The sequence below is a fragment of the Pseudophryne corroboree genome (genome assembly GCF_028390025.1).
Source record: "Pseudophryne corroboree isolate aPseCor3 chromosome 2 unlocalized genomic scaffold, aPseCor3.hap2 SUPER_2_unloc_2, whole genome shotgun sequence".
Taxonomy (NCBI): Eukaryota; Metazoa; Chordata; class Amphibia; order Anura; family Myobatrachidae; genus Pseudophryne; species Pseudophryne corroboree.
The window spans coordinates 697,461-714,332 of record NW_026967489.1 but is presented as its reverse complement, the minus strand read 5'-3'; the positions used below and the strand labels follow the sequence as shown (position 1 = coordinate 714,332).

The window sequence follows — 16,872 nt, the reverse complement described above, 5'->3', positions numbered from 1 at the left end:
CCCATGTCTCCAGCCCTCGCCCCCTCTCCCTACATTCATCACCCTCCTCTCCCCTCTTCTCTCCTCCTTCCTCTCCCATGTCTCCAGCCCTCGCCCCCTCTCCCTACATTCATCACCCTCCTCTCCCCTCTTCTCTCCTCCTTCCACTCCCGTGTCTCCAGCCCTCGCCCCCTCTCCCTACATTCATCACCCTCCTCTCCCCTCTTCTCTCCTCCTTCCACTCCCGTGTCTCCAGCCCTCGCCCCCTCTCCCTACATTCATCACCCTCCTCTCCCCTTTTCTCTCCTCCTTCCACTCCCTCCCATGTCTCCAGCCCTCGCCCCCTCTCTCTACATTCATCGCCCTCCTCTCCCCTCTTCTCTCCTCCTTCCTCTCCCATGTCTCCAGCCCTCGCCCCCTCTCCCTACATTCATCCCCCTCCTCTCCCCTCTTCTCTCCTCCTTCCTCTCCCTCCCATGTCTCCAGCCCTCGCCTCCTCTCCCCTCTCCTCCTTCCTCTCCCGTGTCTCCAGCCCTCGCCCCCTCTCCCTACATTCATCACCCTCCTCTCCCCTCTTCCCTCCTCCTTCCTCTCCCTCCCATGTCTCCAGCCCTCGCCCCCTCTCCCTACATTCATCACCCTCCTCTCCCCTCTTCTCTCCTCCTTCCTCTACCTCCCATGTCTCCAGCCCTCGCCCCCTCTCTCTACATTCATCACCCTCCTCACCCCTCTTTCCTCCTCCTTCCACTCCCTCCCATGTCTCCAGCGGGCTGGGTGCGTTTTGCCATTAATAAATCGTCCTGGGCGCAGCGCCCTGGTAAAGCAGCCTATCCCGGACACTAGGTGTTACTAATGTCAGCCTTTCTATATTACACACTGCTTTACCCCCAGCGCTCTCCTCCGCAGGTACGATAACATGGCCGAGCTCTTTGCTGTGGTGAAGACTCTTCAAGCATTGGAGAAGGCTTATATCAAAGACTGTGTTTCACCAAGCGAGTAAGTCACAATTATGTTCTGTGTGCACACAGGTGCGTTACTGTGTAATTCTACAGCTCTTTCTGCAGGTGTACACGGCTGTACTGGTGGGGTCAGTAGGTGCCTCGGCCCCCGGGTGTACACGGCTGTACTGGTGGGGTCAGTAGGTGACTCGGCCCCCGGGTGAACACGGCTGTACTGGTGGGGTCAGTAGGTGCCTCGGCCCCCGGGTGTACACGGCTGTACTGGTGGGGTCAGTAGGTGCCTCGGCCCCCGGGTGTACACGGCTGTACTGGTGGGGTCAGTAGGTGCCTCGGCCCCCGGGTGTACACGGCTGTACTGGTGGGGTCAGTAGGTGCCTCGGCCCCCGGGTGTACACGGCTGTACTGGTGGGGTCAGTAGGTGCCTCGGCCCCCAGGTGTACACGGCTGTACTGGTGGGGGTCAGTAGGTGCCTCAGCCCCCAGGTGAACACGGCTGTACTGGTGGGGTCAGTAGGTGCCTCGGCCCCCGGGTGTACTTGGCTGTACGGATGGGGTCAGTAGGTGCCTCGGCCCCCGGGTGTACTTGGCTGTACTGGTGGGGTCAGTAGGTGCCTCGGCCCCCGAGTGTACTTGGCTGTACTGGTGGGGTCAGTAGGTGCCTCGGCCCCCAGGTGAACACGGCTGTACTGGTGGGGTCAGTAGGTGCCTCGGCCCCCGGGTGTACACGGCTGTACTGGTGGGGTCAGTAGGTGCCTCGGCCCCCAGGTGTACACGGCTGTACTGGTGGGGTCAGTAGGTGCCTCGGCCCCCGGGTGTACATGGCTGTACGGATGGGGTCAGTAGGTGCCTCGGCCCCCGGGTGTACACGGCTGTACTGGTGGGGTCAGTAGGTGCCTCGGCCCCCAGGTGTACACGGCTGTACTGGTGGGGTCAGTAGGTGCCTCGGCCCCCGGGTGTACATGGCTGTACGGATGGGGTCAGTAGGTGCCTCGGCCCCCGGGTGTACACGGCTGTACGGATGGGGTGGGTATGTATTGGCTTAGTTGCTATGTAATGTGCGTCATACATGTCCGTGTGTCTTGCAGGTATACAGCCGCCTGCTCCCGGCTCCTGGTTCAGTATAAAGCTGCTTTTAAACAAGTACAAGGAGCAGAAGTTGGGTCCATAGATGATTTCTGCAGAAAATACAGGGTGAGTCCACTGCCGATCAGAGGATGCCCCAGCCCCCCCCCCCCCCCCCCCCCTTCTTCCCCCTAATACCCCACCACATTAGATAGAAACAGAATGTGACAGCTGATAAGAACCACTTGGCCTATCTAGTCTGCCTCTTGTCTTAATCTTTTGGTAACGTCTATCCTATTTGATTGTTATGGGTAAATTTACTAAGATGTGAGTTCTATTTAAGATGGGATGTTCACATTGCAACCAATCAGATTCCACGTATTCTCTTCTAGAAGGTGCTAGATGAATGAGAAGTAGAATCTGATTGGTTGCTCTGGGCAACATCCCATCTGAAATATAACTCCCATCATAGTAAATGTAACCCTTAGTTCTTGGATATGTCCATTCCATGCAAGTTACATTGCTCTAGTGACTTATCCTCTACCACCTCTGCTGGGAGGCTATTCCACTTCTCCACTACCCTCTCTGTTACGTCATTTCCCCTTCACCCTCTGCCCTCTCTGTTACGTCATTTCCCCTTCACCCTCTGCCCTCCCCCCATTCTCGTGGTGTATTACTTCTCTCCCTGTGAGGAATGTCTCCTCCTGTACCGTGGTGATACCCCTGATATATGTGACAGTCTCTCTCATGTCCTCGTGTCCTATTACTTCTCTCCCTGTGAGGAATGTCTCCTCCTGTACCGTGGTGATACCCCTAATATATGTGACAGTCTCTCTCATGTCCTCGTGTCCTATTACTTCTCTCCCTGTGAGGAATGTCTCCTCCTGTACCGTGGTGATACCCCTGATATATGTGACCGTCTCTCTCATGTCCTATTACTTCTCTCCCTGTGAGGAATGTCTCCTCCTGTACCGTGGTGATACCCCTGATATATGTGACAGTCTCTCTCATGTCCTCGTGGTCTATTACTTCTCTCCCTGTGAGGAATGTCTCCTCCTGTACCGTGGTGATACCCCTGATATGTGACAGTCTCTCTCATGTCCTCGTGGTCTATTACTTCTCTCCCTGTGAGGATTGTCTCCCCCTGTACCGTGGTGATACCCCTGATATATGTGACAGTCTCTATCATGTCCTCGTGTCCTATTACTTCTCTCCCTGTGAGGAATGTCTCCCCCTGTACCGTGGTGATACCCCTGATATATGTGACAGTCTCTACATGTCCTCGTGTCCTATTACTTCTCTCCCTGTGAGGAATGTCTCCTCCTGTACCGTGGTGATACCTCTGATATATGTGACAGTCTCTCTCATGTCCTCGTGTCCTATTACTTCTCTCCCTGTGAGGAATGTCTCCTCCTGTACCGTGGTGATACCCCTGATATATGTGACAGTCTCTCTCATGTCCTCGTGTCCTATTACTTCTCTCCCTGTGAGGAATGTCTCCTCCTGTACCGTGGTGATACCCCTGATATATGTGACATTCTCTATCATGTCCTCGTGTCCTATTACTTCTCTCCCTGTGAGGAATGTCTCCCCCTGTACCGTGGTGATACCCCTGATATATGTGACAGTCTCTATCATGTCCTCGTGTCCTAATACTTCTCTCCCTGTGAGGAATGTCTCCTCCTGTACCGTGGTGATACCCCTGATATATGTGACAGTCTCTCTCATGTCCTCGTGTCCTATTACTTCTCTCCCTGTGAGGAATGTCTCCCCCTGTACCGTGGTGATACCCCTGATATATGTGACAGTCTCTATCATGTCCTCGTGTCCTAATACTTCTCTCCCTGTGAGGAATGTCTCCTCCTGTACCGTGGTGATACCCCTAATATATGTGACAGTCTCTCTCATGTCCTTGTGTCCTATTACTTCTCTCCCTGTGAGGAATGTCTCCTCCTGTACCGTGGTGATACCCCTGATATATGTGACAGTCTCTCTCATGTCCTCGTGTCCTATTACTTCTCTCCCTGTGAGGAATGTCTCCTCCTGTACCGTGGTGACACCCCTGATATATGTGACAGTCTCTCTCATGTCCTCGTGGTCTAATACTTCTCTCCCTGTGAGGAATGTCTCCTCCTGTACTGTGGTGATACCCCTGATATATGTGACAGTCTCTCTCATGTCCTCGTGTCCTATTACTTCTCTCCCTGTGAGGAATGTCTCCTCCTGTACTGTGGTGATACCCCTGATATATGTGACAGTCTCTATCATGTCCTCGTGTCCTATTACTTCTCTCCCTGTGAGGAATGTGTCCTCCTGTACCGTGGTGATACCCCTGATATATGTGACAGTCTCTCTCATGTCCTCGTGTCCTATTACTTCTCTCCCTGTGAGGAATGTCTCCTCCTGTACCGTGGTGATACCCCTGATATATGTGACAGTCTCTATCATGTCCTCGTGTCCTATTACTTCTCTCCCTGTGAGGAATGTCTCCCCCTGTACCGTGGTGACACCCCTGATATATGTGACAGTCTCTCTCATGTCCTCGTGGTCTAATACTTCTCTCCCTGTGAGGAATGTCTCCCCCTGTACCGTGGTGATACCCCTGATATATGTGACAGTCTCTATCATGTCCTCGTGTCCTATTACTTCTCTCCCTGTGAGGAATGTCTCCTCCCCCCCCCCCCTGTACCGTGGTGATACCCCTGATATATGTGACAGTCTCTCTCATGTCCTCGTGTCCTATTCTCTCCCTGTGAGGAATGTCTCCTCCTGTACCGTGGTGATACCCCTGATATATGTGACAGTCTCTCTCATGTCCTCGTGTCCTATTACTTCTCTCCCTGTGAGGAATGTCTCCCCCTGTACCGTGGTGATACCCCTGATATATGTGACAGTCTCTCTCATGTCCTCGTGTCCTATTACTTCTCTCCCTGTGAGGAATGTCTCCTCCTGTACCGTGGTGATACCCCTGATATATGTGACAGTCTCTCTCATGTCCTCATGTCCTGTTACTTCTCTCCCTGTGAGGAATGTCTCCTCCTGTACCGTGGTGATACCCCTGATATATGTGACAGTCTCTCTCATGTCTTCGTGTCCTATTACTTCTCTCCCTGTGAGGAATGTCTCCCCCTGTACCGTGGTGATACCCCTGATATATGTGACAGTCTCTATCATGTCCTCGTGGCCTATTACTTCTCTCCTTGTGAGGAATGTCTCCCCCTGTACCGTGGTGATACCCCTGATTATATGTGACAGTCTCTCTCATGTCCTCGTGTCCTATTACTGCTCTCCCTGTGAGGAATGTCTCCCCCCTGTACCGTGGTGATACCCCTGATATATGTGACAGTCTCTCTCATGTCCTCGTGTCCTATTACTTCTCTCCCTGTGAGGAATGTCTCCCCCTGTACCGTGGTGATACCCCTGATATATGTGACAGTCTCTCTCATGTCCTCGTGTCCTATTACTTCTCTCCCTGTGAGGAATGTCTCCTCCTGTACCGTGGTGATACCCCTGATATATGTGACAGTCTCTCTCATGTCCTCGTGGTCTAATACTTCTCTCCCTGTGAGTAATGTCTCCTCCTGTACCGTGGTGATATCCCTGATATATGTGACAGTCTCTCTCATGTCCTCGTGTCCTATTACTTCTCTCCCTGTGAGGAATGTCTCCCCCTGTACCGTGGTGATACCCCTGATATATGTGACAGTCTCTATCATGTCCTCGTGTCCTATTACTTCTCTCCCTGTGAGGAATGTCTCCTCCTGTACCGTGGTGATACTCCTGATATATGTGACAGTCTCTCTCATGTCCTCGTGTCCTATTACTTCTCTCCCTGTGAGGAATGTCTCCTCCTGTACCGTGGTGATACCCCTGATATATGTGACAGTCTCTATCACGTCCTCGTGGTCTAATACTTCTCTCCCTGTGAGGAATGTCTCCCCCTGTACCATGGTGATACCCCTGATATATGTGACAGTCTCTCTCATGTCCTTGTGTCCTAATACTTCTCTCCCTGTGAGGAATGTCTCCTCCTGTACCGTGGTGATGCCCCTGATATATGTGACAGTCTCTATCATGTCCTCGTGTCCTATTACTTCTCTCCCTGTGAGGAATGTCTCCTCCTGTACCGTGGTGATACCCCTGATATATGTGACAGTCTCTATCATGTCCTCGTGTCCTAATACTTCTCTCCCTGTGAGGAATGTCTCCTCCTGTACCGTGGTGATACCCCTGATATATGTGACAGTCTCTATCATGTCCTCGTGTCCTAATACTTCTCTCCCTGTGAGGAATGTCTCCCCCTGTACCGTGGTGATACCCCTGATATATGTGACAGTCTCTCTCATGTCCTCGTGTCCTAATACTTCTCTCCCTGTGAGGAATGTCTCCTCCTGTACCGTGGTGATACCCCTGATATATGTGACAGTCTCTCTCATGTCCTATTACTTCTCTCCCTGTGAGGAATGTCTCCCCCTGTACCGTGGTGATACCCCTGATATATGTGACAGTCTCTCTCATGTCCTCGTGTCCTATTACTTCTCTCCCTGTGAGGAATGTCTCCCCCTGTACCGTGGTGATACCCCTGATATATGTGACAGTCTCTCTCATGTCCTCGTGTCCTATTACTTCTCTCCCTGTGAGGAATGTCTCCTCCTGTACCGTGGTGATACCCCTGATATATGTGACAGTCTCTCTCATGTCCTCGTGGCCTATTACTTCTCTCCCTGTGAGGAATGTCTCCCCCCTGTACCGTGGTGATACCCCTGATATATGTGACAGTCTCTCTAATGTCCTCGTGTCCTATTACTTCTCTCCCTGTGAGGAATGTCTCCTCCTGTACCGTGGTGATACCCCTGATATATGTGACAGTCTCTATCATGTCCTTGTGTCCTATTACTTCTCTCCCTGTGAGGAATGTCTCCTCCTGTACCGTGGTGATACCCCTGATATATGTGACAGTCTCTATCATGTCCTCGTGTCTAATACTTCTCTCCCTGTGAGGAATGTCTCCTCCTGTACCGTGGTGATACCCCTGATATATGTGACAGTCTCTCTCATGTCCTCGTGTCTAATACTTCTCTCCCTGTGAGGAATGTCTCCTCCTGTACCGTGGTGATACCCCTGATATATGTGACAGTCTCTCTCATGTCCTCGTGTCATAATACTTCTCTCCCTGTGAGGAATGTCTCCTCCTGTACCGTGGTTATACCCCTGATATATGTGACAGTCTCTCTCATGTCCTTGTGTCATATTACTTCTCTCCCTGTGAGGAATGTCTCCCCCTGTACCGTGGTGATACCCCTGATATATATGTGACAGTCTCTCTCATGTCCTTGTGTCCTATTACTTCTCTCCCTGTGAGGAATGTCTCCTCCTGTACCGTGGTGATACTCCTGATATATGTGACAGTCTCTCTCATGTCCTCATGTCCTATTACTTCTCTCCCTGTGAGGAATGTCTCCCCCTGTACCGTGGTGATACCCCTGATATATGTGACAGTCTCTCTCATGTCCTCTTGTCCTATTACTTCTCTCCCTGTGAGGAATGTCTCCTCCTGTACCGTGGTGATACCCCTGATATATGTGACAGTCTCTATCATGTCCTCGTGTCCTATTACTTCTCTCCCTGTGAGAAATGTCTCCTCCTGTACCGTGGTGATACCCCTGATATATGTGACAGTCTCTCTCATGTCCTTGTGTCCTAATACTTCTCTCCCTGTGAGGAATGTCTCCTCCTGTACCGTGGTGATACCCCTGATATATGTGACAGTCTCTCTCATGTCCTCGTGTCCTATTACTTCTCTCCCTGTGAGGAATGTCTCCCCCTGTACCGTGGTGATACCCCTGATATATGTGACAGTCTCTCTCATGTCCTTGTGTCCTAATACTTCTCTCCCTGTGAGGAATGTCTCCTCCTGTACCGTGGTGATACCCCTGATATATGTGACAGTCTCTCTAATGTCCTCGTGTCCTATTACTTCTCTCCCTGTGAGGAATGTCTCCTCCTGTACTGTGGTGATACCCCTGATATATGTGACAGTCTCTCTCATGTCCTATTACTTCTCTCCCTGTGAGGAATGTCTCCCCCTGTACCGTGGTGATACCCCTGATATATGTGACAGTCTCTCTCATGTCCTCGTGGCCTATTACTTCTCTCCCTTTGAGGAATGTCTCCCCCCTGTACCGTGGTGATACCCCTGATATATGTGACAGTCTCTCTCATGTCCTCGTGTCCTATTACTTCTCTCCCTGTGAGGAATGTCTCCTCCTGTACCGTGGTGATACCCCTGATATATGTGACAGTCTCTCTCATGTCCTTGTGTCCTAATACTTCTCTCCCTGTGAGGAATGTCTCCTCCTGTACCGTGGTGATACCCCTGATATATGTGACAGTCTCTCTCATGTCCTTGTGTCCTAATACTTCTCTCCCTGTGAGGAATGTCTCCCCCTGTACCGTGGTGATACCCCTGATATATGTGACAGTCTCTATCATGTCCTCGTGTCCTAATACTTCTCTCCCTGTGAGGAATGTCTCCTCCTGTACCGTGGTGATACCCCTGATATATGTGACAGTCTCTATCATGTCCTCGTGTCCTAATACTTCTCTCCCTGTGAGGAATGTCTCCCCCTGTACCGTGCTGATACCCCTGATATATGTGACAGTCTCTCTCATGTCCTCATGTCCTATTACTTCTCTCCCTGTGAGGAATGTCTCCTCCTGTACCGTGGTGATACCCCTGATATATGTGACAGTCTCTCTCATGTCCTCGTGTCCTATTACTTCTCTCCCTGTGAGGAATGTCTCCTCCTGTACCGTGGTGATACCCCTGATATATGTGACAGTCTCTCTCATGTCCTTGTGTCCTATTACTTCTCTCCCTGTGAGGAATGTCTCCCCCCTGTACCGTGGTGATACCCCTGATATATGTGACAGTCTCTATCATGTCCTCGTGTCCTAATACTTCTCTCCCTGTGAGGAATGTCTCCTCCTGTACCGTGGTGATACCCCTGATATATGTGACAGTCTCTATCATGTCCTCGTGTCTTATTACTTCTCTCCCTGTGAGGAATGTCTCCTCCTGTACCATGGTGATACCCCTGATATATGTGACAGTCTCTATCATGTCCTCGTGTCCTAATACTTCTCTCCCTGTGAGGAATGTCTCCTCCTGTACCATGGTGATACCCCTGATATATGTGACAGTCTCTCTCATGTCCTTGTGTCCTAATACTTCTCTCCCTGTGAGGAATGTCTCCTCCTGTACCGTGGTGATACACCTGATATATGTGACAGTCTCTATCATGTCCTCGTGTCCTAATACTTCTCTCCCTGTGAGGAATGTCTCCTCCTGTACCGTGGTGATACCCCTGATATATGTGACAGTCTCTCTCATGTCCTATTACTTCTCTCCCTGTGAGGAATGTCTCCCCCCTGTACCGTGGTGATACCCCTGATATATGTGACAGTCTCTCTAATGTCCTCGTGTCCTATTACTTCTCTCCCTGTGAGGAATGTCTCCTCCTGTACCGTGGTGATACCCCTGATATATGTGACAGTCTCTATCATGTCCTCGTGTCCTATTACTTCTCTCCCTGTGAGGAATGTCTCCCTCCTGTACCGTGGTGATATCCCTGATATATGTGACAGTCTCTCTCATGTCCTCGTGTCCTATTACTTCTCTCCCTGTGAGGAATGTCTCCTCCTGTACCGTGGTGATACCCCTGATATATGTGACAGTCTCTCTCATGTCCTATTACTTCTCTCCCTGTGAGGAATGTCTCCTCCTGTACCGTGGTGATACCCCTGATATATGTGACAGTCTCTCTCATGTCCTCGTGTCCTATTACTTCTCTCCCTGTGAGGAATGTCTCCTCCTGTACCGTGGTGATACCCCTGATATATGTGACAGTCTCTCTCATGTCCTTGTGTCCTAATACTTCTCTCCCTGTGAGGAATGTCTCCTCCTGTACCGTGGTGATACCCCTGATATATGTGACAGTCTCTATCATGTCCTCGTGTCTTATTACTTCTCTCCCTGTGAGGAATGTCTCCTCCTGTACCATGGTGATACCCCTGATATATGTGACAGTCTCTATCATGTCCTCGTGTCCTAATACTTCTCTCCCTGTGAGGAATGTCTCCTCCTGTACCATGGTGATACCCCTGATATATGTGACAGTCTCTCTCATGTCCTTGTGTCCTAATACTTCTCTCCCTGTGAGGAATGTCTCCCCCCTGTACCGTGGTGATACCCCTGATATATGTGACAGTCTCTCTCATGTCCTCGTGGTCTATTACTTCTCTCCCTGTGAGGAATGTCTCCCCCTGTACCGTGGTGATACCCCTGATATATGTGACAGTCTCTCTCATGTCCTCGTGTCCTATTACTTCTCTCCCTGTGAGGAATGTCTCTCCCTGTACTGTGGTGATACCCCTGATATATGTGACAGTCTCTATCATGTCCTTGTGTCCTATTACTTCTCTCCCTGTGAGGAATATCTCCTCCTGTACCGTGGTGATACCCCTGATATATGTGACAGTCTCTATCATGTCCTCGTGTCCTATTACTTCTCTCCCTGTGAGGAATGTCTCCCCCTGTACCGTGCTGATACCCCTGATATATGTGACAGTCTCTCTCATGTCCTCGTGTCCTAATACTTCTCTCCCTGTGAGGAATGTCTCCCCCTGTACCGTGGTGATACCCCTGATATATGTGACAGTCTCTCTCATGTCCTCATGGTCTATTACTTCTCTCCCTGTGAGTAATGTCTCCTCCTGTACCGTGGTGATACCCCTGATATATGTGACAGTCTCTCTCATGTCCTCGTAGTCTAATACTTCTCTCCCTGTGAGGAATGTCTCCCCCCTGTACCGTGGTGATACCCCTGATATATGTGACAGTCTCTCTCATGTCCTCGTGTCCTAATACTTCTCTCCCTGTGAGGAATGTCTCCTCCTGTACCATGGTGATACCCCTGATATATGTGACAGTCTCTATCATGTCCTCGTGGTCTATTACTTCTCTCCCTGTGAGGAATGTCTCCCCCCTGTACCGTGGTGATACCCCTGATATATGTGACAGGACACGAGGACATGAGAGAGACTATTACTTCTCTCCCTGTGAGGAATGTCTCCCCCCTGTACCGTGGTGATACCCCTGATATATGTGACAGTCTCTCTCATGTCCTCGTGTCCTATTACTTCTCTCCCTGTGAGGAATGTCTCCTCCTGTACCGTGGTGATACCCCTGATATATGTGAAAGTCTCTATCATGTCCTCGTGTCCTATTACTTCTCTCCCTGTGAGGAATGTCTCTCCCTGTACCGTGGTGATACCCCTGATATATGTGACAGTCTCTCTCATGTCCTCGTATCCTATTACTTCTCTCCCTGTGAGGAATGTCTCCTCCTGTACCGTGGTGATACCCCTGATATATGTGACAGTCTCTATCATGTCCTCGTGTCCTATTACTTCTCTCCCTGTGAGGAATGTCTCCTCCTGTACCGTGGTGATACCCCTGATATATGTGACAGTCTCTCTCATGTCCTCGTGTCCTATTACTTCTCTCCCTGTGAGGAATGTCTCCTCCTGTACCGTGGTGATACACCTGATATATGTGACAGTCTCTCTCATGTCCTATTACTTCTCTCCCTATGAGGAATGTCTCCCCCTGTACCGTGGTGATACCCCTGATATATGTGACAGTCTCTCTAATGTCCTCGTGTCCTATTACTTCTCTCCCTGTGAGGAATGTCTCCTCCTGTACCGTGGTGATACCCCTGATATATGTGACAGTCTCTCTCATGTCCTCGTGTCATAATACTTCTCTACCTGTGAGGAATGTCTCCTCCTGTACCGTGGTGATACCCCTGATATATGTGACAGTCTCTATCATGTCCTCGTGTCATAATACTTCTCTCCCTGTGAGGAATGTCTCCTCCGGTACCGTGGTGATACCCCTGATATATGTGACAGTCTCTATCATGTCCTCGTGTTCTATTACTTCTCTCCCTGTGAGGAATGTCTCCCCCTGTACTGTGGTGATACCCCTGATATATGTGACAGTCTCTCTCATGTCCTCGTGTCCTATTACTTCTCTCCCTGTGAGGAATGTCTCCTCCTGTACCGTGGTGATACCCCTGATATATGTGACAGTCTCTATCATGTCCTCATGTCCTATTACTTCTCTCCTTGTGAGGAATGTCTCCTCCTGTACCGTGGTGATACCCCTGATATATGTGACAGTCTCTCTCATGTCCTCGTGTCCTATTACTTCTCTCCCTGTGAGGAATGTCTCCTCCTGTACCGTGGTGATACCCCTGATATATGTGACAGTCTCTCTCATGTCCTCGTGGTCTATTACTTCTCTCCCTGTGAGGAATGTCTCCTCCTGTACCGTGGTGATACCCCTGATATATGTGACAGTCTCTCTAATGTCCTCGTGTCCTATTACTTCTCTCCCTGTGAGGAATGTCTCCTCCTGTACCGTGGTGATACTCCTGATATATGTGACAGTCTCTCTCATGTCCTCGTGTCCTATTACTTCTCTCCCTGTGAGGAATATCTCCTCCTGTACCGTGGTGATACCCCTGATATATGTGACAGTCTCTCTCATGTCCTCGTGTCCTATTACTTCTCTCCCTGTGAGGAATGTCTCCTCCTGTACCGTGGTGATACCCCTGATATATGTGACAGTCTCTCTCATGTCCTCGTGGTCTAATACTTCTCTCCCTGTGAGGAATGTCTCCTCCTGTACCGTGGTGATACCCCTGATATATGTGACAGTCTCTCTCATGTCCTCGTGGTCTATTACTTCTCTCCCTGTGAGGAATGTCTCCTCCTGTACCGTGGTGATACCCCTGATATATGTGACAGTCTCTATCATGTCCTCGTGGTCTATTACTTCTCTCCCTGTGAGGAATATCTCCCCCTGTACCGTGGTGATACCCCTGATATATGTGACAGTCTCTATCATGTCCTCGTGTCCTATTACTTCTCTCCCTGTGAGGAATGTCTCCTCCTGTACCGTGGTGATACCCCTGATATATGTGACAGTCTCTATCATGTCCTCGTGTCCTAATACTTCTCTCCCAGTGAGGAATGTCTCCCTCCTGTACCGTGGTGATACCCCTGATATATGTGACAGTCTCTCTCATGTCCTCGTGTCCTATTACTTCTCTCCCTGTGAGGAATGTCTCCCCCTGTACCGTGGTGATACCCCTGATATATGTGACAGTCTCTCTCATGTCCTCGTGTCCTAATACTTCTCTCCCTGTGAGGAATGTCTCCCCCTGTACCGTGGTGATACCCCTGATATATGTGACAGTCTCTCTCATGTCCTCGTGGTCTATTACTTCTCTCCCTGTGAGGAATGTCTCCTCCTGTACCGTGGTGATACCCCTGATATATGTGACAGTCTCTATCATGTCCTCGTGTCCTATTACTTTTCTCCCTGTGAGGAATGTCTTCTCCTGTACCGTGGTGATACACCTGATATATGTGACAGTCTCTCTCATGTCCTCGTGTCCTATTACTTCTCTCCCTGTGAGGAATGTCTCCCCCTGTACCGTGGTGATACCCCTGATATATGTGACAGTCTCTATCATGTCCTCGTGTCCTATTACTTCTCTCCTTGTGAGGAATGTCTCCTCCTGTACCGTGGTGATACCCCTGATATATGTGACAGTCTCTCTCATGTCCTCGTGTCCTATTACTTCTCTCCCTGTGAGGAATGTCTCCCCCTGTACCGTGGTGATACCCCTGATATATGTGACAGTCTCTCTCATGTCCTCGTGTCCTATTACTTCTCTCCCTGTGAGGAATGTCTCCTCCTGTACCGTGGTGATACCCCTGATATATGTGACAGTCTCTATCATGTCCTCGTGTCCTAATACTTCTCTCCCTGTGAGGAATGTCTCCTCCTGTACCGTGGTGATACCCCTGATATATGTGAGTCTCTCTCATGTCCTCGTGTCCTATTACTTCTCTCCCTGTGAGGAATGTCTCCTCCTGTACCGTGGTGATACCCCTGATATATGTGACAGTCTCTCTCATGTCCTCGTGGTCTATTACTTCTCTCCCTGTGAGGAATGTCTCCTCCTGTACCGTGGTGATACCCCTGATATATGTGACAGTCTCTCTCATGTCCTCGTGTCCTAATACTTCTCTCCCTGTGAGGAATGTCTCCTCCTGTACCGTGGTGATACCCCTGATATATGTGACAGTCTCTCTCATGTCCTCGTGTCCTATTACTTCTCTCCCTGTGAGGAATGTCTCCCCCTGTACCATGGTGATACCCCTGATATATGTGACAGTCTCTATCATGTCCTCGTGTCCTATTACATCTCTCCCTGTGAGGAATGTCTCCTCCTGTACCGTGGTGATACCCCTGATATATGTGACAGTCTCTCTCATGTCCTCGTGTCCTATTACATCTCTCCCTGTGAGGAATGTCTCCTCCTGTACCGTGGTGATACCCCTGATATATGTGACAGTCTCTCTCATGTCCTCGTGTCCTATTACTTCTCTCCATGTGAGGAATGTCTCCTCCTGTACCATGGTGATACCCCTGATATGGGACAGTCTCTCTCATGTCCTCGTGTCCTATTACTTCTCTCCCTGTGAGGAATGTCTCCTCCTGTACCGTGGTGATACCCCTGATATATGTGACAGTCTCTCTCATGTCCTCGTGTCCTATTACTTCTCTCCCTGTGAGGAATATCTCCTCCTGTACCGTGGTGATACCCCTGATATATGTGACAGTCTCTCTCATGTCCTCGTGTCCTATTACTTCTCTCCCTGTGAGGAATATCTCCTCCTGTACCGTGGTGATACCCCTGATATATGTGACAGTCTCTCTCATGTCCTCGTGTCCTATTACTTCTCTCCCTGTGAGGAATGTCTCCTCCTGTACCGTGGTGATACCCCTGATATATGTGACAGTCTCTCTCATGTCCTCGTGGTCTAATACTTCTCTCACTGTGAGGAATGTCACCTGAAATAGTGACTCCTAGATCCCTTTCCTCCTCAGTAGTTTCCAGTATAGAGCCATTAATACTGTATTTATCCTTTATGTCACCTGAGATAGTGACTCCTAGATCCCTTTCCTCCTCAGTATTTCCAGTATAGCGCCATTATACTATATTTATCCTATATGTAACCTGAAATAGTGACTCCTAGATCCCTTTCCTCCTCAGTAGTTTCCAGTATAGAGCCATTAATACTATATTTATCCTTTATGTCACCTGAGATAGTGACTCCTAGATCCCTTTCCTCCTCAGTAGTTCTAGTATAGTGCCATTAATACTATATTTATCCTTTATGTCACCTGAAATAGTGACTCCTAGATCCCTTTCCTCCTCAGTAGTTTCCAGTATAGTGCCATTAAAACTATATTTAGCCTTTATGTCACCTGAAATAGTGACTCCTAGATCCCTTTCCTCCTCAGTAGTCTCCAGTATAGTGCCATTAATACTATATTTATCCTTTGTCACCTGACATAGTGACTCCTAGATCCCTTTCCTCCTCAGTAGTTCCCAGTATAGCGCCATTAATACTATATTTATCCTTTATGTCACCTGAAATAGTGACTCCAGATCCCTTTCCTCCTCAGTAGTTTCCAGTATAGTGCCATTACTACTATATTTATCCTTTATGTCACCTGAGATAGTGACTCCTAGATCCCTTTCCTCCTCAGTAGTCCCCAGTATAGTGCCATTATTACTATATTTATCCTTTGTCACCTGAAATAGTGACTCCTAGATCCCTTTCCTCCTCAGTAGCTCCCAGTATAGTGCCATTAATTCTATATTTAGTATTATGTCACCTGAAATAGTGGCTCCTAGATCCCTTTCCTCCTCAGTAGCTCCCAGTATAGTGCCAATAATACTATATTTATCCTTTGTCACCTGAAATAGTGACTCCTAGATCCCTTTCCTTCTCAGTAGCTCCCAGTATAGTGCCATTAATACTATACTTTTCCTTTGTCACGTGAAATAGTGACTCCTAGATCCCTTTCCTCCTCAGTACTTTCCAGTATAGTGCCATTATACTATATTTATCCTTTATGTCACCTGAGATAGTGACTCCTAGATCCCTTTCCTCCTCAGTAGTTTCCAGTATAGTGACATTAATACTATATTTATCCTTTGTCACCTGAGATAGTGACTCCTAGATCCCTTTCCTCCTCAGTAGTTTCCAGTATAGTGACATTAATACTATATTTATCCTTTATGTCACCTGAGATAGTGACTCCTAGATCCCTTTCCTCCTCAGTAGTTCCAGTACAGTGCCATTAATACTGTATTTATCCTTTGTCACCTGATATAGTGACTCCTAGATCCCTTTCCTCCTCAGTAGTTCCCAGTATAGCGCCATTAATACTATATTTATCCTTTATGTCACCTGAAATAGTGACTCCTAGATCCCTTTCCTCCTCAGTAGTTTCCAGTATAGTGCCATTAATACTATATGTATCCTTTGTCACCTGAGATAGTGACTCCTAGATCCCTTTCCTCCTCAGTAGTTCCCAGTATAGTGCCATTACTACTATATTTATCCTTTATGTCACCTGAGATAGTGACTCCTAGATCCCTTTCCTCCTCAGTAGTTTCCAGTATAGTGCCATTAATACTATATTTATCCTTTATGTCACCTGAAATAGTGACTCCTAGATCCCTTTCCTCCTCAGTAGTTCTAGTATAGTGCCATTAATACTATATTTATCCTTTATGTCACCTAAAATAGTGACTCCTAGATCCCTTTCCTCCTCAGTAGTTCCCAGTACAGTGCCATTAATACTATATTTATCCTTTATGTCACCTGAAATAGTGACTCCTAGATCCCTTTCCTCCTCAGTAGTTCTAGTATAGTGC

General features: G+C 48.8%; 1 protein-coding gene across 1 annotated transcript in view; it reads left to right on the top strand.

Annotated features, from left to right (window-relative positions):
- Positions 1–886: 886 nt before the first annotated feature.
- VPS28 (VPS28 subunit of ESCRT-I) overlaps positions 887–16,872 on the top strand; it is a 103,296-nt gene continuing 87,310 nt past the window's right edge. The window contains exons 1-2 of the mRNA XM_063948745.1: positions 887–975; positions 2,023–2,128. Of these exons, the coding sequence (XP_063804815.1) occupies positions 896–975; positions 2,023–2,128 (186 nt within the window). The 5' untranslated portion in view covers positions 887–895. The remainder of the gene's footprint in view (positions 976–2,022; positions 2,129–16,872) is intronic.